This window comes from Oncorhynchus mykiss, chromosome 1, assembly GCF_057628025.1.
Source record: "Oncorhynchus mykiss isolate SJ-2025 chromosome 1, ASM5762802v1, whole genome shotgun sequence".
Lineage (NCBI taxonomy): Eukaryota > Metazoa > Chordata > Actinopteri > Salmoniformes > Salmonidae > Oncorhynchus > Oncorhynchus mykiss.
In genome coordinates, this window is record NC_143022.1 from 29423059 (window position 1) to 29446799 (window position 23741).

Below are 23741 nucleotides of genomic sequence, written 5' to 3' on the forward strand. Positions count from 1 at the left end.
CTGAGTACCACTCTTCAAATTTTCAAGCATGGTGGTGGCTGCATCATGTTATGGGTATACTTGCCAGCGGCAAAGACTAGGGAGTTTTTTAGGATACAAATAAACGGAATAGAGCTAAGCACAGGCAAAATCCTAGAGGAAAACTTGGTCCAGTCTGCTTTCCAACAGACACTGGGAGACAAATTCACCTTTCACCATTAGCTGTTGCGAAAGCAGCAGCTACTCTTCCTGGGGTCCACACAAAACATAATGTACAAATTAATGGAGTTTGTTGTTGCTTTTTGGTCTTAATTTAAAGTTAAGAGTGTGGTTATGGTTAGGTTTAAAATCAGATTGTATGACTTTTTGGCTGTGCCAGCTAGTGACCACTCTGAAAATCAAAACAAATTTGATGCTCTGTATACAACAGGTGTCTTACCGTGAAATGCTTACATAGAAGCTCTTAACCAACAATGCAGTTCAAGAAAGAGTTAAGAAAACATTTACTTGAGTAAAAATAGTCAACTAAAAAGTAACACAAAATAAACAATAACGAGGCTATATGAGTATAGGTTAGTTAAGTTATTTTGTACATGTAGGTAGGGGTAAAGTGACTATGCATAGATAAACAGCGAGTAGCAGCAGTGTAAAAACAAAGGGGGGGGGGGGGGGGGGTGGCAATGTAAATATTCTGGGTGGCCACTTGATTCATTGTTCAGCAGTCTTAAAGCTTCGGGGTAGACACTGTTAAGGAGCATTTTGGTCCTAGACTTGGCGCTCCGGTACCACTTGTCCTGCGGTAGCCGAGAGAACAGTCTGACTTGGTTGACTGGAGTCTTTTATAATTCTTTGGACCTTCCTCTGACCACCTAGTATAGAGGTCCTGGATGGTAGGAAGCTCGGCCCCAGTGATGTACTGGGCCGTACGTACTACCCTCTGCAGTGCCTACGGTCAAATGCCGAGCAGTTGCCATACCAGGAGGTGATGCAACCTGTCAGGATGCTCTCGATGGTGCAGTTGTGGAACTTTGAGGATCTGGAGAAATGTACCAAATATTTTGTCACCTGAGGGGGAAAGGCGTTGTCGTGCCCTCTTCAAGACTGTCTTGGTGTGTTTGGACCATGATAGTTTGTTGGTGATGTGGACACCAAGGAACTGGAAACCCTCGACCTGCTCTACTACAGGCCCGTCAATGTTAATGGGGGCCTGTTCGGCCCACCTTTTCCTGTAGTCCACGATCAGCTCCTGTCCTGCTCACATTGAGAGGTTGTTGTCATGGTACCACACTGACAGGTCTCCCTATAGGCTGCCGTCTCATCATCGTCGGTGATCGGGCCTAACACCGCTGTCATCAGAAAACGTAATGGTGTTGGGAGTCGTGTTTGAACAGGGAGTACGAGGGGGAGTAAGCACGCACCCAAGGGGCCCCAGAACAAGATTTATGACAGAAAACAGTAACCTGCTTAAATACAGGTGAACAACCCTGTCTGAAGACCCTTCTGAAGCACTTTGTTCCAGCCATAAAATAGGCTGACACACCAGGTTCCAGATAACCAGCTGCTGCTCTTCTGCACACTAACACACAGCTCATATAGTAGCCTCTGCGGTCAACAACAAACAAATGCAAAGATAAACAAGCCCCAGCCAATGCCATGTAGCAGGGTTTGCAAACCTGTCAGTCACACGAGTGAACCAGCAGCAAGCTTCAAGCCCAGAGACAAGATATAGTAATGTCAAGATAAACATTTGAACAAAAACACTGTAGGCCAATATCTTTTTATTAGCTGTACATTCCTCATACATGCCCTCTCAGCCCAACCCAGCCATAATACATGTATTTATGTTGGTTTTCAGATCGTTGCTAAATTCACACAGTACAGCCAGGTACAAAAATGATCAACCCAGAATTTAAGCGCTTGACAAAAAGCAATTTAAACGCAATTACATATAGGAGGAAAAGTCAGGTTGTATCAGCATTAAAAATGTTCTGTGAAAGAAAGTAAATAGTCATCTTAAACAAGTAACAAACTTTATACAAAATATCCTTCCCTCAGTTCTCTCCTCCCCTTTTTGAACGTCATTATCAGAATTTCTCAAGGCTCTCTCCTGTACACATCCCACAATAAAACTATGCAGTTATGACAAAATGGTCTGAGAAATTAACAGTGAACTGGGAGAAATTTTGCTTCACAAGATTACCAAAGCCTCAATAATCATATTTAATTTACAGCTAAGACCTGAAGCTAGTCCAATTGGACACCTTCTACAGCCGTCAAATTCAACTCTGAACCCCGGAGCCAGTATCACTGATTTGTTGTTCCACTCCAAATCAGAGACTGATTTAGACCTGGGACACCAGGTGGGTGCAATTCATTATCAGGTACAACAGAAAACCAGCAGGCTCCGGACCTCATAGTGGAAGAATTGAATACCCCTGCTCAACAATTTCACAGATCTTTACTAAAGCTTTTAAGAATATGAATGCCTTTACCTCATCTTGAAATGCAAAACAAGGTCATCTTTCAAAAACTAGAGCATTAGTGGACTGTGGTTTGGGATGAACAGTGGGATAAGAGTGAGTAATGTACCTCCCATAAATGCGCTACAAATACTCAGGCTAAAAAGCTCAAAACATGGAAGGTCATATAGCCAACATGATTCTTAAAGTAGGCAAAGCCTCCCACATTAGAGATAAGAAAGCCATTTACAGCCTGTGTTCAAAACAGCTACGGTTGACTTCCTTTCCTCCAGCATTAAAGGGCTTTAAATCACTAGAAAAAGATTCAAATGCTGGTAATAAAACTAAAATAAAAAGTATTTACAAGCAAAACGAGCCCAGACTACCTTTTGTACAAACATATCAACCGCAGTCTTAAACTTTGGATGGACGATCTCATTGTCCCTGGCCTGATGTTGATCGAAGCCTCTACAAACTTCAGAATCTGTGACAAGTATAATAATAAGTCATATGGAATATGCAGTAAATAAAACGTTTTTTAAAAGAAAGCCATTCCTATCAACATGCCGAGCTAAAGTTAATTTTAGTCTACAGCAGATATAAGGTTCTAGATTACAAGGCTCACTTGGCACTCACTGTTGCCATGTCAAGGTCACAAACAGGTTACGAAAATAGTTGTTAGATTGGGGGGGGGGGGGGGGGGGTGTGCAACTGACCACTGCATTAAGTCCCAATGTCCACCATGTGTCAAACCTCAGCTACCACCCCCCTCCATGCACCAATAGATTACAGTAGAGAATGGAGCCATTATTTCACCAAATCTACATTTCTACAGACCAAAGCAACTTTAACTGTTACAGTGAATGCATGGAAGGATGTGGGTTTGAGTGAAAAGAAACAGATGTTAAAAACAAATGATAAAAATAAAGTGTAAGCGGAGTGGTTTGTAATATGGCAGATTGTATGAAGAGGGTGGACAAGGGGACGTCTTCGAGCTGTCTGGGCTAGATCACCGGTCCATCATGCTGAGGATCATCTCAGGGGTGAGATCTCCATTGGGGGCAGCCTCTGCTACAGGCAGCTCCACTGTCTCCACCCCTGCCTCTGCCTCCTCCGACTGCTCCACCACCACCTCTATGGCAGCCTGCTCAGCCTCTGGCTCATTCTTCACTATGATGTTCTCTATGACACCTGTATTCTCATCCTCCACCTGGATGATGGCTGCTGCTGAGGAGACAGAGGTAACACCAGGCATTATAACGCAGCATTACATGGCATTTATTTAGACATTCCATGACATAGGACCAGTGAGGTGTAACTCACCTGCAGCAGCCTTGCCCTTAGGGGCAGCCTTGCTAGCTTTGGCAGGTGAGGCAGGTTTGGGCGCATTCTTGGGGGGTCTACCCCGTTTCCTCTTGACGGGCGGCTCCACAGGGGCGGGGATAGGCTTGGTGGGTGGAGCCTGCTCCAACTCCATCTCCTCCTCCTCCTCTTCCTCCAGCAGTGCCTCTTCGGCATCCTCATCCTCTTCATCAATGTCATCCAGCTCAGGATCAGCATTGTCCTCTGGAGAAGGGAACAGTTAAAGAGTAACACTGATCTCATTACATTCAACGAGAAATAGCAAGTAGAGGTTTGGACTGAAAGAGCTTATTATAGCAAAGTCAATATGACACTACAAATAGATACGTTTCTGTAAAACAGGCCTCACCACTATCGTCGTCATCATCGTCCTTCCTTGAGCGCATCTTCCTCTTCCTCCCACCCCGTCCTCTCTTGGGTGGGGTTCCGTTCTCTCCTTCAGTAGGATCCCCATTACAGTTCTCTGCATGTCTGGCCATGGTGTTCTAAGGAGAGGAACACAAAATATTTAAACAAATTAAATGAAGGGCTATGTCCAAAACATGGCCGTATTCTTCCACTCAGTTGATTTGTGTTTGAGTAAGTGTCCATACCCTGCGGGTGAAGGTCTTGCCACACTTGGTGCACACAAAGGCAGTAGGCACAAAGTTGGGGTCATGGTAGCGCCGGAAGTGCATGTCCAGGAGCTGCTTCTGACGGAAGGTCTTCTCACACTGGCTACAGGCGTACGGCTTCTCTCCTGTGTGCGTGCGCCTGTGCATCAGCATGTGACGCTCCTAGTCAATGTTAAGACAGCAAGAAACACACACATAAGGACAGAGAAACTGCTGGAAATTGTACCAGCTCCATCTCAAAACAATCAGCATTGAACCAGTTTCCATAAACTCTTGCCTTCCTGCCATTGGCCTTGGATAGGATATTTACTGACAAAAGGAGCTAACTCCATCACCATAGCATCACACACTATGCATTTACTCCCATCTAGATCCATCAATCATCCAAGGTTAGAGACAACAGGTTACAGACAGCAGGCCCTCTTACTTGTCTGCAGCAGTAGTCACACTGGTCACACTTGAAGCGTTTCTCATTCTTGTGGGACTTCTGGTGCTGGATGAGAGCATAGCGCTCGTGGAACACAGCATCACAGTAACGGCATTTCCGTCCCTGCTCAATGAACGAGTGCTGCTTACGCAGATGGACGCCTGGAGGAGAGAGGGGGTGTTAAAACCAGCTTATTGAGAGACATGTCATCTGTATACACATTAGGCAAGTTCAAGCACGATGAAGTTTACAGTGGAGATGTCCAAATCATGCTGTCATCATATTGGGATGATCAGGCCAAGTCAACGTCTAGGTATCTAACCCAGGTCACTCTTGCGGGCGATGACTGTGTCACAGTGGGGGCAGTGGAACTTGGCCACGTTCTCTGTGTGCTTCTGCAGGATGTGCATCTTCATGGTTCCACTCTGGGTGAAACGGGCGTGGCAGATGTAGCATTCATACGGCTTCTCTCCTGGAAAACAAAAAAGGAAAACACGAGTGAGCAAGTTCACAACAATCAGGTCAATCACTAATTGTGTTTACACAGTATCCTTGTGGCTGTGCCTCACCTGAGTGTGTCCTCATGTGTCTCTTCAGCTTGTAGGTGTCTCTGCTGGCATAGCTGCACAGACTGCACTGGAACGGACGCTCCCCAGTGTGGGAACGGATGTGCCGCTTTAGCTTGCTCACCTCTACACTGGCATAGTCACACATGGAGCACTTGAAGGGTTTCTCATGAGTGTGTTTGTAGCGACGATGTCGGACCAGCTCTCCACTGGTCACGAAGGCCATGTCACAATCTTGACACTTGTGTGGTCTGGTACCTGTAGACAGAGACCGATAAATGGTATCCAACATGGACAGGACTAACAATATAGGACTGTCCTTTAATGTGACTGATGACACCATACCTGTGTGTGTGTTGAGGTGGTTCCTCAGCAGGGTAACAGTCCTGAAGGCCCTTCCACACAGATGGCACTTGTGTGGCCTCTCGTCCGTGTGGCTCTTCATGTGTCGGTCCAGGTTGGAGCGGCGGGGACAGGTGTAGCTACACAGCTCACACTGGAATGTTTTCTTCACACCTGGAGCATACAAATGCCTAAAGTCAGCACTTGCAGAGGCAAACAGCACCACAACTTGAGTTACAACATTCACTATAAACAAAGGACACAGCAACAGTGGTGCTAGTAATCTCACCCTTCTTCTTGATCTTGGTGGGTTTGGGGGGCTTCATGTTGCCCACCACCTTCTCTGCATTGACCTCAGAGAGCATCCCCTCCTGCTGCTCCTCCTCAAAGTCATAGACAGACACGTCCATGTTGTCTTTGTCCCCCTCAGTGTTGTAGCGCAGCTTGCTCTTCTTTGCTTTCTTGGCAGTCTTCTTGGCCGGGGGTTGGTAGTCTGGGTCTGTGGTCCACTGTGGGTCGTCAGGCTGGGTCTCGCAGTGCAGCTCCTCCTCCTCCTCCTCCTCCTCAGGCTGGACCTGCTGCTCCTCCTGGTGCTGGAGCTCATCCTGCTCCACCGTCTCCACCTCACCATTCGCACCCACCTTCACCACCTGAAGAAGGAGTAGTGTTTTAAGTTTCTTTAGAAGTAGTACATCTAGATATGTACCAGTAGCACAAACCACTGATATAAACCCCTGGGAAAAGATGCTTCCATTAGCTCTGAATGATGTAATATCTAGTCTTGAAGTGCAGTTCTTACCTGGAAGCCCTCTGGCAGGGGCAGGGTGTGGCAGATCATAGGGTTTCCATCTTTGGGCATGGCCGTGGCGTCCACGAAGGTGCCCTGTAGCTCCTCTACAGTGGCCTGCGTTACAGGCACAGCAGAGACAGGCACCTGGACCAGCTGTAGCTCCCCAAGGCCTCCAAGCTGCTGCTCCTCCAAATTGACAACCTGCAGAGTGATGATCTGGGTCTCATCCACTGTGGTGACCGTGGCCTCGTGGGCTGTGATCACAGGGGCGTCCATCACCTCAGTCTTCATCTGCAGCAGGGCAGGGTCCAGGGAATCCATTACCATCATCTCCACATTGACTCCATCCACCAGCTCCTGGGGATCCAGGCCCCCCTCTCCCACAGGCTGCTGGTCCATTACCCCCTCTGCTGCTTGCTGGAGCAGGTCTGCCACCACCTCCTCCCCCTCATAGGTGATGCTGTCCTTGGCCTCAACCACAACATCGGTTGGTCCGCCGTCCATCGGTAATACCTAAGAGAGCCAACCCAAAACCAATCTAGCAATGTAATGTGAACTCATAAATGTTGAAACTGTTTTTTCAATTTGTTGTGAATTTAAATCCCTTTTCAGTACCTGGACATATGATCAACTTAGCTAGGCTTATCAGACAGAAAATGGCATACTGTTCAGCTCACTCAAGATCTCAGACAAAGTTGATGCAACTTCCTCAGCATCCTAAATTGTTACCTGCACCAGAAAGGAATACTTCATCTTTCTAGACCTGCTTGGCTTCCTCAATTTCTGACTCAACTCCCCTGACTGTTACCTGACACTGAACCTGTGGGGAAGACAAACAAGTTGACATTTCTACATAAACCTACTGCATGAATTGAAAGCACAGACACATTCGTAGCTAGTTGGGCCATTCTACGAAGGGTGCAATTGCGGGCCGCAATTTTGATAGCGTACATGAAGTCATATAGCTAGCTAACGTCAGCTAGTCATGTTTATGTACCGCTACCAGCTGGGTTGTAGAGGGAGCTCTACCCTGTTTTGATAAATTCTATCTAGCTAGTGTCGTTGTAGCTCAAGGTAGGCTTTGAAACAGACAACGGACACTGGGTGGAAAATGAACTGCAGTAAGCTTGGAGAAGACATTTCGTTAAACAAAAATCTAGACTACGTGCTCATTAAATGTAGGGCGAAGGGGGACGTCGTTTTACTGGAAACGCTAGTGAAAATGGCTATCGTGGTCATTTGCTGGTTATGCATCTTAATTGTTTGAATTCGGCATGCGCTAGAAGCCAATTTGTCAACCTAACGTTTATGTTGCTAGCTAGCTACTGTAACGTAACCTAACGTTAGCTAGTAAGATGCTGGCGCCTGCTAAAATTTGTTATCGTCTTTGCATCGTGACTTAGACCTTGTTTTAATTGCCAGCTTTTAATATATGATAATTAGTTAGCTAAACTATAACGTAACAGATCAAACTAACGGTTAGCTAATTATCCAAGTTAGCTAGGCCAATGGTAGGGGTTTGCTAACGTTAGCTTTTGCGAAGGCCATTGTGGGCGAAAACACTTAGTTTTGTTACTATTGTTTCGATAATTTATAGCTTTAATAGTTCGTTAACAATACTAGTTAATGGCGTGGAAAGTGACATTACATAGCTAACTTAGCGGTCTAGCTAACCAGTTATACGTTGAATGGCTAGTTAGCTAACTGTATGTAGCTAGCTATGATAGTTACTGTAGCAAGATTATGCATGTGCGATTTAGAAAATTCGTTGTTCTGTGCTGCAATCTGGCGCGTGCTGAGTTGATACACAGCCGCGAGTTTCCATCTCGACTCTGTAAAAAGGCAGGAAACAAAGACGAAGAAAAAGAAAATGGACGCCTGGCCTTAAAACTAAACCAACACGTTGAAGTCTTTAATGATCGATCCTTGCCGAAATGCAAACTAATATAGCTCCAAAAACAGTCGTTATTGCAAAATTGTTGAACTTCTGGGTTATAAATGTTTTTTGCTAAATTTTCAATAACGATAGAGGGAGACAAACACCCCCCGTCTGCCGCCTGGACCGGGAGCCCCATCGTGACACCTAGAGGCCGATTAAAGCTCCTGCAAAGCTCCCCCCTTTTCTGGAAAGTACTCTTACTTTACCTGCTCTTCGTCTTTTATTTCCTCGCTGAATTTGACAGAAAGCCCAGAGTATGTTCTTCAATCTGACCGAGATGGCTGAGAATTACGCACTTCTACTCCGGGGGTTTTAATCCTCTCCCGCTTTTTCAGAAAAGGCTCCGCACAAAATGGCGGCCTTGTGAAGTTTGTGCGCCTGTGCAGAGTGAAGGGGGGCGGTGGCGAAAGGGTGGGTGTAAACCAGTGTAGACATTGAATTATGGGGATTGGCCATGTGGGGCGCTACTTTTGAAATACTGTACACCGTCATGAATAGATCATTTTAGGTTATTTATCATAAATCTAATCGTATTTCATATGAATGTCAAGTTAAAATCTGTTGTACTCTATATTTATTTAACAGGCCTATAATAAACCCAATCTGAATGTGTCTGCCTCTAGTGTATTTGTACCAAAATGAAAACCTGTAATCAGTTTGAACAATTTGTGTCTGCCCCTCATTGCTGTGCCAAAGGCCATGGCTACAGTATCATTAGCTATGGGTCTGTTTATTTTACAATGGCCAAACGTAATTAACATAGGGAAATTATACATTCTCAAACACATTTTTATTAATAATTCATGTACATTTATTGCCAGGCAAGATATGTCAGACTATACTTTTATAGAAAGAAAATCTAAAGAAAATCATTTATTTTAATGCTGCACAATTTGAGTCATATGGAAAATATACTTTGCTGCAGTGTTTATTAGCACTGGATCTCTTCATTCGTAGTCTCATCTCACCACTAACTTGAGGCACTTAGACAACTTAAAAAGCTCCTTCAGTGTATATTGTTATTTTGAAGTCCTATATAAAAAAAAACTGATGAATCTGCTAAGTAAATAATATACAGTGAATGCAGGTTCTCATCACACCCTGATTCCACACTATAATGGCCAGCAGGTGGCCAGTCCTAGCAGTGTGGTTGTCTGTTTAAGTGAGAAGTTGTCTGCTCCAAAAAGGCAAAGTCCAGTCCAGCACAGTTTTAAGTTTTCAATAATAAAAAATACAAAAGAACTCCACCACCAATACAGCAGAAATAATCTTCAGTTATATCGCCAGTGGCGTGAGTCTCAGGAAGTGCATGGTGACTTGAGGCATCAGCACTCAAACCAAATATGAATTTACTCCAATTGTCTCAACAATGCCAACCAAATTACACTACAATTATATAACATATACACTTCCAGTGGGAATATATATTTCCACAAAGCATATAATGATAGTATGGAATGATGGCACTGTAATAACTTTCTTCAAGCATCCTTTCCCGACTGGCATGGCAACAAGCTCCTCATAAGACTGTGGTCCTAGAATTTGGAACTGTTTCACCACCATTATTTCCTGAGGAACAACCCAATCCCTTCCATCCCCATGACTTACTTCAGTACTCCTACCAAACACTCAAAGTCATTCTCCACACAGACCAACGCCAACCTGCTTCCTCACAAATTAAGCAAATAAGTGCATTTCCCCAGAAAAGTAATCATGTCACTTTTCTACTTTGTTCTATCCATGTCTTGATCTGACACAATGATTGCAGTGTCCTTCCATCCATTCATCATCCCAGCTATAATTACATGACTCAGAAGGCAACACCACCAGACCAAAACATACTGTAAGGCAGTAAAATACTTCTACCACTCTTCATCACTTCTACAATTCCACCGTTTTCATGAGTAGTTATCACTTATTTACACACAGGTTGGTAATATGCGAGTTTAGTTCACTGACTTTGCGTCAAGCTGTAGATGTCATCCCAGTGTTAGTGAGTGCATGTGCAAAAGTCAGCATCCTCTTTGCATCTGGGTATATTGCACCCTGTTTGACAGTGTATATTTTAATGTGTGTATGGCATAATGGCTGTAACAGTGTGTTGACATGGGCATGACAGTATCAGTATTCCGTTCTAGTGGCATTAGAAGGCGGTGCTGGCCATGCTGCCAGGGGAGAAGAGGCGTGGCACTCCCTCCTGCAGTGATATCTCAATGTGTCTGTGGGCCAACTTCCCCTCCTCACCTGGACGGGAACACAGAGAAAGTCAATCTCTCACACACACACACACACACACACACACACACACACACCTCTCTTTCCCCGCAAACATCTTATCCCATTATTCCCTCATTCACTAGATCCCTCCCACAGAAAACCCACCCTCTGTGCCCTTGTACCCCTTGATCAAATCAAAGTTTATTGGTTGCATACACAGATTTGCAGGTGCTGGTGTTTCTCGCTCCAACAGTGCAGCAATACCAAGCAATAAAACATTTTAAAACAATATATACATAATCCGGAAAGTATGAGTAATGTCAGAGACCGGAATATACTGTGTGTGTGTGTGTGTGTGTGTGTGTGTGTGTGTGTGTGTGTGTGTGTGTGTGTGTGTGTGTGTGTGTGTGTGTGTGTGTGTATAAATATATAATAGCTGTGCCACTAGAGATTCTGGGTTCGAGACCAGGTGCTGTCGCAGCCAGCAGCGACCGAGAGAACCATGGAGCGGCGCACGATTGCCCCAGCATCGTCCGGGTTAGGCCGGCAGGGATGTCCTTGTCCCATTGCGCTCTAGGGACTCCTGTGGCGGGCCGGGCGCAGTGCACGCTGACACGGTCGCCAGGTGTATGGTGTTTCCTCTGACACATTGGTGCGGCTGGCTTCTAGGTTAAGTGGGCATTTTGGCAAGGAGCAGTGCGGCTTGGTTGGGTAGAGTTTCGGAGGACGCACGGCTCTCATCCTTTGCCGATCCCGAGTCTGTACGGGAGTTGCAGCGATGAGACAAGACTAACTACCAATTGGATACCATGAAATGGGGGAGAAAAAGGGGTAAAAAATAATAAATCAATGAAATAAATAAACACACACACACACACACACACACACGTGGACACCTGCTCGTCGAACATCTCATTCCAAAATCATGGGCATTAATATGGAGTTGGTCCCCCCTTTGTTGCTATAACAGGCTCCACAGTTCTGGGAAGGCTTTCAACTAGATGTTGGAACATTGCTGCGGGAACGTGCTTCCATTCAAGCCACAACACATGAGTGAGGTAGGGCAATGATGTTGGGAGATTAGGCCTGGCTCGCAGTCTGCGTTCCAATTCATCCCAAAGGTGTTAAATGGGGTTGAGATCAGGGCTCTGTGCAGGCCAGTCAAGTTCACTTTGTGTACAGGAGCATTGTCATGCTGAAATAGGAAAGGTCCTTCCCTAAACTGTTGCTACAAAGTTGGAAGCACAGAATCATCTTGAAAGTCATTGTATGCTGTAGCGGTAAGATTTTCCTTCACTGGAACTAAGGGGCCTAGCCCGAACCATAAAAACACCCCCAGACCATTATTCCTCCTCCATCAAACTTTACAGTTGGCATTAGGGCAGGAAGTGTTCTCCTGGCATCTGCCAAACCCAGATTTGTTCGTCGGACTGCCAGATGGTAAAGCGTGACAACACTCTGGAATGCGTTTCCACTGCTCCAGAGTCCAATGGCGGCGAGCTTTACACCACCCCAGCAGATGCTTGGCATTGCACATGGTGATTTTAGGCTTGCGTGCGGCTGCTAGTCCATGGAAACCCATATCATAAAGCTCCCGACGAACAGTTCTTGGGCTGACATTGCTCTAGAGACAGTTTAGAACTCTGTAGTGAGTATTGCAACCGAGGAAAGACGATTTGTATGAGCTATGCACTTCAGCACTCAGCAATCCCATTCTGTGAGCTTGTGTGTCCTACCACTTCGCAGCTGAGCCGTTGTTGCTCCTAAACATTTCCACTTCACAATAACAGCACTAACAATTGACCGGAGCAGCTTTAGCTGGGTAGAAATTTGACAAAATGACTTGGGAAGGTGGCATCCTTTGACAGTGCCACGTTGAAAGTCACTGAGCTCTTCAGTGAGGCCATTCCACTGCCAATATTTGTCTATGAAGATTGCAAGGCCGTGTGATCGATTTTATATACCTGTCAGCAAATCTGTCGTTCTGCCCCTGAACAGGCAGTTAAACCCACTGTTCCTAGGCCGTCATTGAAAATAAGAATTTGTTCTTAACTGACTTGCCTAGTTAAATAAAGGTAAAAACAAAATACTTTTGTATATATAGTGTACATACATACATACATACATACATACATACATACAGTGCATTCGGAAAGCATTCAGACACCTCGACTTTTACCACATTTTGTTACGTTACAACCTTATTCATCAATCTAAACACAATACCGCATAATGACAAAGCAATAACAGGTTTAGACATTTTTGCAAATTTACTACAAATAAAAAACAGAAATACCTTATTTTACATAAGTATTCAGACCCTTTGCTATGAGACTCGAAATTGAGCTCAGGTACGTCCTGTTTCCATTGATCATCCTTGAGATGTTTCTACAACTTGGAGTTCACCTGTGGTCAATTCAATTGATTGGACATGATTTGGAAAGGCACACACCTGTTAACAGTGCATGTCAGAGCAAAAACCAAGCCATGAGGTTGATGGAATTGTCCGTGGAGCTCCGAAACTGGATTGTGTCGAGGCACAGATCTGGTGAAGGGAACCAAAAAATGTCTGCAGCATTGAAGGTCCCCAAAAACACAGTGGCCTCCATCATTCTTAAATTGAAGAACTTTAGAACCACCAAGACTCATCCTAGAGCTGGCCGCACGGCCAAACTGAGCAATCGGGGGATTAGGGCCTTGGTCAGGGAGGTGACAAAGAACCCAATGGTCACTCTGACAGAGCTCCAGAGTTCCTGTGTAGAGATGGGAGAACCTTCCAGAAGGACAATCATTTCTGCAGCACTCCACCAATCAAGCCTTTATGATAGAGTGGCCAGACAGAAGTCACTCCTCAGTAAAAAGGCACACAACAGCCCGCTTGGAGTTTGCCAAAACGCACCTAAAGGACTAAAGGGTGACTCTGGTCTGATGAAACCAAGATTGAACTCTTTAGCCTGAATGCCAAGTGTCACGTCTGGAGGAAACCTGGCACCATCCCTACGGTGAGGCATGACGGTGGCAGCATCATGCTGTGGGGATGTTTTTCAGTGGCAGGGATTGGGAGACTAGTCAGGATCGAGGGAAAGATATGATAAAAACCTGCTCCAGAGAGCTCAGGACCTCAGACTGGAGCAAAGGTTCACTTTCCAACAGAACAACGGCCTTAAGCACACAGCCAAGACAACGCAAGAGTGGCTTTGGGACAAGTCTCAATGTCCTTCAGTGGCCCAGCCAGAGCCCGGACTTGAACCCGATCGAACATCTCTGGAGAGACCTGAAAATAGCTGTGCAGCAACACTCCCCATCCAACCTGAGCGCTTGAAAGGATCTTCAGAAGAGAATATGAGAAATTACCCAAATATAGGCGTGCAAAGCATGTAGCGTCATACCCAAGAAGGCCCAAGGCTGTAAACGCATCTCCTTCCTGAGTGGTATGACGGTTGCGTGGTCCCATGGTGTTTATACTTGCGTACTATTGTTTGTACAGATGAACGTGGTACCATCAGGCGTTTGGAAATTGCTCCCAAGGATGAACCAGACTTGTGGAGGTCTACATTTTTTTTCCTGAGGTCTTGGTTGATTTCTTTTGATTTTCTCATGATATCAAGCAAAGAGGCACTGAGTTTGAATGTAGGCCTTGAAGTACATCCACAGATACACCTCCAATTGACTCAAGAAATGTCAATTAGCCTATCAGAAGCTTCTAAAGACATGACATAATTTGGGGGAATTTTCCAAGCTGTTCAAAGGCACAGTCAACTTAGTGTATGTAAACTTCTGACTCACTGGTATTGTGATACAGTGAATTATAAGTGAAATTATCTGTCTGTAAACAATTGTTGGAAAAATTACTTGTGTCATGCACAAGTTAGATGTCCTAACCGACTAGCCAAAACTATAGTTCGTTAGCAAGAAATTTGTGCAGTGGTTGAAAAACGAGTTTTAATGACTCCAACCTAAATGTATGTAAACTTCTGACTTCAACTGGAAGATCTCCCTTATCAAACATGTATTTTTTATCTTTCTACTCACCAAGCACCAGCAGCGCTTGTTTGGCAGCATCCCTCACATCCTCCTTGTCTGATCGACAGAGATAGACCAGCTGGTCGATGCTCTCTTTGGCCTGCAGAACATAAAAACAGAGTGGACTCAACAGTCTGAATCCAGACACTAGGGTAGGTAGAGGTAAAAAACAGAGAGCATAGAGATTGTTGAAGAGATGTGACTAATAAGTGGTGAGACTGACCTTCAGACATGCAAGTGCTTTACAGCCACACACTCGCGTCTCCACACTCTCATTCTCCAGAAGCTCCAGACAGCTTACTAGGGCCTGGGGTAAATTGCCAAAATACACTATAACTTACCCAAACAAACATAAATCCACACTGGTGATCCTAGCAACAAGATAACACTTTTTAAGAAGTGCATTTTAAAAGTGCTACAGTGAATAGGGCCTGAATTAATGCATCTCGGTCTCACCCTCTCTCGATGGCGTGGCTGGTCGGCGAGGCTCCGGAGCAGTGAGCTGGCAGAGGCAGACACCTTCCCCCGTGGGTCCCTGAGCAGCAGGCTGACAGCATGCAGGCCGTCCCTCTTCAGGCTGCTCTCTGGAGGCCTCTTCAGGGCCTTCACCAGTACCTCCTGGTCCCCTGACTGCAGGCTCTGAACCAGCCACACTGAGGGGGGGAAATGGGTGGAGGTGGAGGACAGGGAAGAAGAAAAAGAAACAGGGTAGACAGTGTGTTGTGGAAGGAAGAAGGTAGTAAAAAAGAGAGTGAATGAGGAAGGATGGAATGGCGATAGAAAGAAGAGAATAGAAGGAGGTGAGTATGTTATAATGGGTTTGGTGAAACAACAACGAGAGCAATCAGCCTTTTAAATGCACCATGACTGACCATAGAGCCAAGTGGCTGTCTGTAACCTAGTACACATTAACTTATTAATTCAAACTAACTCCACGCAATTGTCAATCTCCCAGACACTAACCCTCCTCCGCTAGTTCAATGATGTGTGTGTCCAAATCGCTCACTCCCTCGGCTTCTAGGTAGCTCCAGAACTGGAAGAGGGTCAGCATGTCTCTGGCCACCACACCCCCACGCTTGGGCAGCCTCCTCTCCAGAATTCTCTCCACCAGACGCAAGAACACTAGATACAGCACAGAGAGATGGGTTAGACGTGACAAGATGGCACATCACAGGCCACTGGAACCAAAGCCAGGAGCATTGCTGATCCAAACTCCTTAGGGAGAGTGTTTTAGACCATGTATCACTATGTTTAAATATTATATATGCCATTTAGCAGACACTTTTATTCAAAGTGACTTACATACATTTTATGTATGGTGGGCCCGGGAATCGAACGTTACAAGCGCCATGCTCTACCAACTGAGCTACAAAGGAACATATTATAAATCATATAATGCATGATAGACACACACAGAGACACAACAACCGTATCACACCTGTGTCTGCCAGGCTAACTCCTCTCTCGGGCAGTCTGTTGGTGTAAGCAGCGGCCAGAGTTGTGAGGAAAGCGTCTGTGGAGGTGCTGTACACACTGCCATCATCCGTACACTGCTGCCATAGCAATGTTGCCCCTTGGCACTGTTCTAACTGGGGAACCACTACTCCAGGACAGAGAGGCAGTAGAAGGCAGGCAGACGGAAAAGAAAACAAGTTAGAGATGGTAGTAATTGAATCATTTACAATTACAGTAGTTAACCTTTGTCATTATTGCCTTAGCTCTGTCAGTGACTAAGCTAATATGCTGTTTTATTGTCCTCCTTACAGCAATAATGAACTCACCCTCATCTGGCTGAGTGGCTCCTCCAGGGGTCTCCTTGGCAACACGTCTGATGAGCTCGAGGACGCGGGCCTCCCTGAGCAGGCGGTCCAGCGCATACATCTCCCCACAGCGCAGAGGCCCAAAGGTCCCCAGCCTCTGCACAGCATCAGCCATTAGGAGTCATAGGTACCACATAGCCAAAATCAGGACATTTGGTAAGACCACATATGTCAATTTGAAATTGTTTTATTACATTACAACTGGGAGCTGTTGCTCTGCTTATCGATCATGTTGACAGCGCAACACAAACGCAAGATCCAAGTAGAACTTATGTTTGAGATTTGAATTCTTAAACTCATTTGGTTTAGTCTCATACATAAGGGGACCATGGGGTGATTTGTTACTCATATGAGTATGTCATGTTCCTCACCAGAAGTTGTGCACTGCAGTTTTTCAGATGGACCAGTAGTGTATGGTCTAGAGCCTGGCAGCCTGTGCTCACAGGTCCAGAGGAGTGGGACTCCCAGCATCTCTCCTCACAGCACTCATCCTCCCCTGCACTCTCCTCTGGTGGCCTGCCGGGGGCGCTGTGGTGCTCACTAAACCACAATCACACAGGAGCCCAGGTATTAGCACATCAGGAGTGTTGTTTATTTGTACTTAACAAAAAAAAAACGTTATTTAACTAGGCAAGTCAGTGCAAGTTGTTACCCTAGAGTGGTACCCCGTAGAGCCATGGCTCTACATATCATGCCACCTTTAGACCAGATGAGGGCATTATCATTCAGAATACCAATGAACTTTTCTTATCCTTACTAACATCCAGCATATTTAAATGTGTGTTGCGCCACTAGATGGTAGTAAGTAACCACACAGAAATCCAACTAGCTCCTCCACCAGCAAAACTTCTCATCTTTAAAACTGACTGTGAAGGAACATAGAGAGGGAGGCCATTTTATGGACCCTGACCCGTCTGTCACACTCTTTTTCTCCCCATCCTCCTCCGCCTCTTCATCCTCCAGGTCTGAGGTATTGAGGAAGTCAAAGCTGCCGAGAGCCGTCTCCACCGCCAGACTCTGGACACTGGACGAACAACTGCATGTATGGCCCTTCAGAACACACACGTACACATGTTATAGAGAGACAGACAGACAGACATGCACACACGTACTCAAACATACAGCACACATACAGTAACAAAAGCATACATTTTTCAGCAAACCATATCACTGCCAAAAGTCCTGATTGTAATTTGGAAAAGGATCATCTGAGGAAAGTATCTGGGAACAAAACAGTGTGTTCTAAAATTATGCCGTGATGAAATGAAGAATAATAGAGAAACTCAAATGCATCTGTGTTTCCTATCGCCTTGTCAGAGGGTTTGGCTCAGTGAGCTCTGATGCTTATCTGTGTCTCAGTTGGGAAGAAGGTGGGTGTGTGTACGTGTAAGAGGCTGACGACCGCCCAGCGACAGTACACACACATCTCCCGCTGCAGCATTGTGAGATGGAAACATTTAGACTGAGCTGAAGGGCAGGAAGTTCCGCACCCTGATCTCAATCCCACAGGGGACTGTGGGATTATGGAACTCTGAAATCTACTCAACCCCCACCAACGTCCCCCTCACTCTTATGAAGTGGTCATTTCCATTGTCAGGTACAACATAAAACACAAGAGACAGAGCCATATATGTACACACTACACAGACACACTTCACACACACAGCTATAACTTACCGTTAATGTCTCCTCCAGTAGTCTGAGCTCCTGCTCCAGGACCTGTAACTCAGGAAACTGTCCTCTGTAGTCATCCAGAGAGGCGATGACTGCACTCAGGGCTTCCTCAACTTCACTGTCCACAGCCTGCTGCTTCTCACCCTCTGTGGGGTTGGCCACTACTACAGGCCCAGGCTTCTCGGCCTCCTCCACCACTGCCCTGTGGGCAGTATATGATATTTCCTCTGTGCTCTGGGTCTGTGCTTGTGAGTCTGCCCTGAGATCCAGCGAGGTACCTTGCTGAGACACAGCATCAGTCCTAGCGGGGGCAGAGCTCTGGAGTTCTGGCTTTACCTCTGAAACAGCCCCTGAAACAACCTCTAACCCCATGTCTGACTCTATAGACCCTGCAGAATACCTGCTCTCTGGCCTGCTCTCCTCCACAGTGACAGTAGCTGGGGCGAGTGGCTCAGATGGTTCCCCGACCACCACAGTCTCAGCTGGGACAGGGGCTGACTCCGCCCTGGCAGGCATCTCCATCTCAATATCGTTTATAGAGATCCCAGACTGCAGGGAGGTGGCCTCAGAGGGCTCCACTGATTCGCAAGTTGACCTGTCCATCAGTACGCCATCGGCACTGTTCTCACTGATATGGCTGAGGGAGCGTGAATAACGTGTTTGGCCGTTAGGCACAGCCTGTTTCCCAGAATCTTCCACTTTCCCTGCTGCTCCAGTGTCTGGCTCCTCCTTCTGCACATCCTCCGGTTTGGCTAAGCGGGTAGGGGTGGAGGTGGCAGAGTCTCTGGGAGCAAAGGAGATCTCAATGGAGGGCGCGGCGGCCTGAACCTCTAGCTGGACCAGATTCTTGTTGGCATGACGCAGCCCCAGGGACAGCTGGGGGCTGGACGAGTCATCTGACGACTCCGAGGAGTTAGACCAGGCTGTGCCATTCTCCATCTCCTCCTGCCTCCTCAGCATGTTCTACAGTGAGAGGGAGAGAAAAAATAGAGAGAAAGCGAGACAGAGGGAGGGAGGAAGAGCACAAGGGTGACAAAGTCAAATGGAGACACTACCATCAAGTTTTGAAGATGGGACTAGTCCAGCAGACATTCAGTATAACTGAAAGTCAGATAGACAAAGGGCTGAGGGCCCCTGTAAACCCATGCCAAACATTATAAACCAGAGCATAGCTGCCTGGCCTCTGGCCCAGAAAGCAAACAAACTCCCTGCTCCCTTTAATTAACATCTCATTTATCAGGCCTCTGCTTTCGCTGGGCATCCAGGCAACACCTCAATGGAACAATAAGAACAAATACACGCTTCATATTGAGAGCTGGAGGCTGCGTCTGTTTCCCAGCGCTCTCGGTCATTGAGAATACTACTAAAGACTATTTTAAAACCCAACAAGGAACATAACATCTAAACATAAACACAGAGATTCTTTGTGGCCAACCCTACAGAGGTTCTAAACAATTGACAGCACAACACAACACAATCTACAAAGACCTACTGTGAGTTCCTCTACGGAGGTTCTATTACCATGCTCTCCCACAAATACCACACCTTTAACTAGTAACTACTGAGGGATTTAGTGGGATGTCTGTAGTGGCCAGCAGCACTTACGTCAGTCTGCATGTTAGCAGAGCCCAGATGGACTGAGGAGACATCACTGCAGGAGCAGCTCTGAGACAGTCTCTCAGCCAGAGTGTCACGGAACACATCCAGCAGGGACCAGCGGTGTTTGGGGGACATCATGCTCCTCGACAGACTCCTCGGAGCCGTCTTTACACCACCAGGTAAAGCAGGAGAGGGCCGTGAGAAAGGTCCACTAGTGGACCAATGCAACTACACATCACAGCTAGACTACACAGTCGTTCTCGTCACCCTAACTCAATCAAGTTATTGAATTAAGACAAATAGGTGCTGGAGTATTTAGCTGGCCCATTGACAAAACAGACCAATACATCCTGCTAGCTTTGTGAACCAGCACACGTGTACAGAAAACCTCCTGATGCAGCACAACAACCACCACTGACAGACTACATGTTGCATTACAGAACATGTCCTGGATACTTGGCAGCAGATTAACCTTGCGGCAGGCTATCAGTGAGTCACCAGGGAGGAAAAGGATAAGGCTCAGTACAGCTGGTAGAACGGTAGCAAGCTTTGTGCGCCATTATGAACATAGTTAACTATAGCTGAGACACCCCTTTAAAGGAAAACTTCACCCAATAACTATTTTGGTATTTGTTTCATTAGTCCATTATTGATATAGTCCCAAAATGTTTTGCCTGTCAGCAATCAAGCTTAAGATATATAACTTTCAAAATACAGAAATACAGTCGGCACAATGCCTTTTGCATCATATGATGCTGCGTTTTGAATCATGTGACAGTTACTGTCTCAGATGGAAAAATCATTCATCAAAGAGTGCCTCTGAGGTAGAATGGATGAGATGACAGCAGGAGACTTCCGGTGCCATGGATGGAAATTAAATGGGTTAAGAGGGCTATCACTTAGATTCATTCGAAGAACCATTCCTCAATTACAGCTCATTACTCCATGGATTATGGACCATATTAAGAAAGAGGACACTGTTTAGAGCACAGGGTTAGAGTCAGGGTACTCACATAGAAGGCCTGTTCTCGTAAGGAGGGGGTATCAGGAGGACTCTGGTTGTAGGTGGAGAAGCGTTTGTTCACCGTGGGGGGTTTGTTGACAGTGCTGGCGGCCGAGGCTTGGTCATCCTTGTCGAAAGGGCTGACAGAGAGATAAAAAGGGCACAGAAACTTAATACTAGACCCATACACAAATATATGCACACCACACATACATGTCCGTGCACTAGTGGTGGTATCCAGGTCACCACACTGATGTGGTGGTCACCACACTGATGTGATAGCCACTCACTTCCAGGTAACCTCCAGGCTCAGTTTGATTGTCCCCAGGTCATTGATGTCCACAGCCACCGTCCGGGGTAGAGCAGCAAAGAGGTCTTTGGTCTCACATGACACGTTCCCCACTACCACATGATTGGCCAGGCTCTTCAGCTCTGTCACCTAGGAAAACATAGTAAGACATCACAATTAGTGATTCTGGTATGATCTAAATCTCTCCAAACCCCATCCCAGATACCTGCTCTCCAAACCCCATCCCAGCTCTCCAAACCCCATCCCAGATGCCTGCTCTCCAAACCCCATCCCAGCTCTCCAAACCCCATCTCGATGCCTGCTCTCCAAACCCCATCCCAGCTCTCCAAACCCCATCCCGATGCCTGCTCTCCAAACCCCATCCCGATGCATGCTCTCCAAACCCCATCCCGATGCCTGCTCTCCAAACCCCATCCCGATGCCAGCTCTCCAAACCCCAACCCGATGCCTGCTCTCCAAACCCCAACCCAGCTCTCCAAACCCCATCCCAGCTCTCCAAACCCCATCCCAGCTCTCCAAACCCCATCCCAGCTCTCCAAACCCCATCCCAGCTCTCCAAACCCCATCCCAGCTCTCCAAACCCCATCCCAGAAGCCTGCTCTCCAAACCCCATCCCAGATGCCTGCTCTCCAAACCCCATCCCAGATGCCTGCTCTCCAAACCCCATCCCAGATGCCTGCTCTCCAAACCCCATCCCAGATGCCTGCTCTCCAAACCCCATCCCAGATGCCTGCTCTCCAAACCCCATCCCAGATGCCTGCTCTCCAAACCCCATCCCAGATGCCTGCTCTCCAAACCCCATCCCAGATGCCTGCTCTCCAAACCCCATCCCAGATGCCTGCTCTCCAAACCCCATCCCAGATGCCTGCTCTCCAAACCCCATCCCAGATGCCTGCTCTCCAAACCCCATCCCAGATGCCTGCTCTCCAAACCCCATCCCAGATGCCTGCTCTCCATACCCCATCCCAGATGCCTGCTCTCCATACCCCATCCCAGATGCCTGCTCTCCAAACCCCATCCCAGATGCCTGCTCTCCAAACCCCATCCCAGATGCCTGCTCTCCAAACCCCATCCCAGATGCCTGCTCTCCAAACCCCATCCCAGATGCCTGCTCTCCAAACCCCATCCCAGATGCCTGCTCTCCAAACCCCATCCCAGATGCCTGCTCTCCAAACCCCATCCAGATGCCTGCTCTCCAAACCCCATCCCAGATGCCTGCTCTCCAAACCCCCCTTGTTCATTCATTCTGTGTCTCCTGACTTTCCGATCCCTTGACATGATTAGGGAAAGTAATGAAATCAGTGAGGGAGAAAAACAAGCACATATCCAGCTGCTCTCCTCTCACTGAGCTGTTATATCCATTACCTCTGAGCCTTCGCTTCACACACAGATGTGACAAAGTGAATGTGAGTGAGAGTGACGATCTCTCTCTCTGTGTGTGTGTGTGTGTGTGTGTGTGTGTGTGTGTGTGTGTGTGTTCATCTGTATACTAGTTTTAGGGCAGGATTTGCTGCTTCATACCTTTATTGATAGGAACTCTGTGATGAGAGGCAGAAAGACCATGTCCTCGCTGTCCCACACCTGCTTGCCATTGATCTCCATCCTTCCCCTCAGCTTCCAGCGCTGCCGCCCATACTTCATAAAGATCTGAAAGGTCAGGGGTCAGGTTTAGGTTCAATATGGAATAACAGAAACACACAATGAGCCAGTCACTGTCACATTTATCTTAGTCTTCACACATTTGCTCATTCTTAAGCCTTCGCTGAGTCATTTGTGTTTGTGCTGAATGCAGAGTAAAGCTATGGAGGTTCTGTTTAAAGGTGCCTTCTCCCTGCGAGGGAATGGAGTGTGACACTGACTCACATTGATTATGCTGTCAATCATCACTAAATCTATGCATGTTAAACAGACGGAGGCAGTGCTGACCCATGAACGCCTTTCCTTTTCCAATTACCCTCCTCCTGCAGTCTGCAGATAGCCCAGCTCTGAGAGGCCATGTTACTGTGGCATATACACTCCCTCACTCCCTCCACCAGCACTAACGCTTAGAATAGTGACGCTGTGGCAGCCATGCAGAAACTACTCCTGCAAGGACAGCAAAAGTGGAGGGAACAGAGAGAGGGAGAGAGCGCGATAAAAGGAGAGAGAAAGAAAAACTCACCTCATACGTGTCCCCAGCACAAAGCCGTGCGAACCCTGCTAGACCTGCAACAAACAACAAATGTTTCAAGACCACATACAAGGAAACAAACAATCTTACAATGCAACCGTTTGATTGGAATAGACCAACAGGAAGAGAAGATACACTGGGGTCCAGAGTCACAACAGACAAAGAAGATGGACACACTGACATGAACGTACCCTTCATCTTAACATGGAATTCCCCCAGCTGGTTTTCCAGCTCGCTCTCCAGCATGCACATGTTCTGCAAAAAGCAGGAGAGAGAGAATGTTATGGAAAAGCCTTCAAAGCAAAAACATTAGGCAGTCAACACTACAATCATTGTACTAATATCATAGAGCACAGCTCTGGGGGAACGAGAGCACCTGTTCTTAGTCCGGTTACCCTACAGTCTTTGAACTCCGTCTCAGGACAATGACTCTGTCCTCGGCTTCCT

At 46.7% G+C, this 23741-nt stretch overlaps 2 protein-coding genes across 15 annotated transcripts in view; both read right to left on the reverse strand.

Moving 5' to 3' along the window:
* Positions 1–1740: 1740 nt before the first annotated feature.
* Positions 1741–8880, reverse strand: LOC110520385 (CCCTC-binding factor (zinc finger protein)). 11 transcript variants are annotated; one of them, XR_016492156.1, is made up of 12 exons: positions 8685–8843; positions 7269–7359; positions 6549–7052; positions 6039–6399; positions 5753–5923; positions 5411–5665; positions 5093–5313; positions 4842–5002; positions 4394–4576; positions 4150–4285; positions 3762–4004; positions 1741–3662 (listed from the first exon to the last, which is right to left on the reverse strand). XR_016492156.1 is itself a non-coding variant. In XM_090221580.1 (12 exons), exons 2-12 carry the CDS (start codon positions 7290–7292, stop codon positions 3448–3450), a joined length of 2403 nt encoding a protein of 800 aa, XP_090077706.1. In that variant the 5' UTR covers positions 7293–7359; positions 8685–8867; the 3' UTR covers positions 1741–3447. The 11 variants fall into 11 exon arrangements, 6 of the variants coding, with proteins under 6 accessions (XP_090077706.1, XP_090077691.1, XP_021453360.2 ...); XR_016492144.1 differs by having other exon boundaries at positions 1741–3665; XR_016492153.1 differs by lacking the exon at positions 8685–8843 and adding an exon at positions 8271–8613 and having other exon boundaries at positions 1741–3665.
* Positions 8881–9249: 369 nt separating this feature from the next.
* The window catches only part of ripor1 (RHO family interacting cell polarization regulator 1), a 114508-nt gene continuing 100016 nt past the window's right edge, over positions 9250–23741 (reverse strand). For all 4 annotated transcript variants that reach the window (XM_090221499.1, XM_090221442.1, XM_090221533.1 and 1 more), the window contains exons 8-22: positions 23486–23549; positions 23286–23329; positions 22646–22771; positions 21105–21253; positions 20825–20954; positions 18216–19175; positions 17449–17588; positions 16910–17078; positions 16500–16635; positions 16157–16318; positions 15682–15840; positions 15175–15371; positions 14942–15025; positions 14728–14818; positions 9250–10722 (exon numbers count right to left, since the gene is read on the reverse strand). In XM_090221499.1, the coding sequence (XP_090077625.1) occupies positions 10622–10722; positions 14728–14818; positions 14942–15025; positions 15175–15371; positions 15682–15840; positions 16157–16318; positions 16500–16635; positions 16910–17078; positions 17449–17588; positions 18216–19175; positions 20825–20954; positions 21105–21253; positions 22646–22771; positions 23286–23329; positions 23486–23549 (2712 nt within the window). In that variant the 3' untranslated portion in view covers positions 9250–10621. The remainder of the gene's footprint in view (positions 10723–14727; positions 14819–14941; positions 15026–15174; positions 15372–15681; positions 15841–16156; positions 16319–16499; positions 16636–16909; positions 17079–17448; positions 17589–18215; positions 19176–20824; positions 20955–21104; positions 21254–22645; positions 22772–23285; positions 23330–23485; positions 23550–23741) is intronic.

Coding starts and splice junctions, on each gene's coding strand:
- LOC110520385 (XM_090221565.1), bottom strand. CDS start 7,292: ATGAAGTATTCCTTTCTGGTGCAG. Junction 4,286..4,393: donor GCAAGACCTTCACCCGCAGG/GTATGGACACTT, acceptor TCCTCTCCTTAG/AACACCATGGCCAGACATGC. Junction 3,666..3,761: donor TAAGGGCAAGGCTGCTGCAG/GTGAGTTACACC, acceptor CTGTCTCCTCAG/CAGCAGCCATCATCCAGGTG.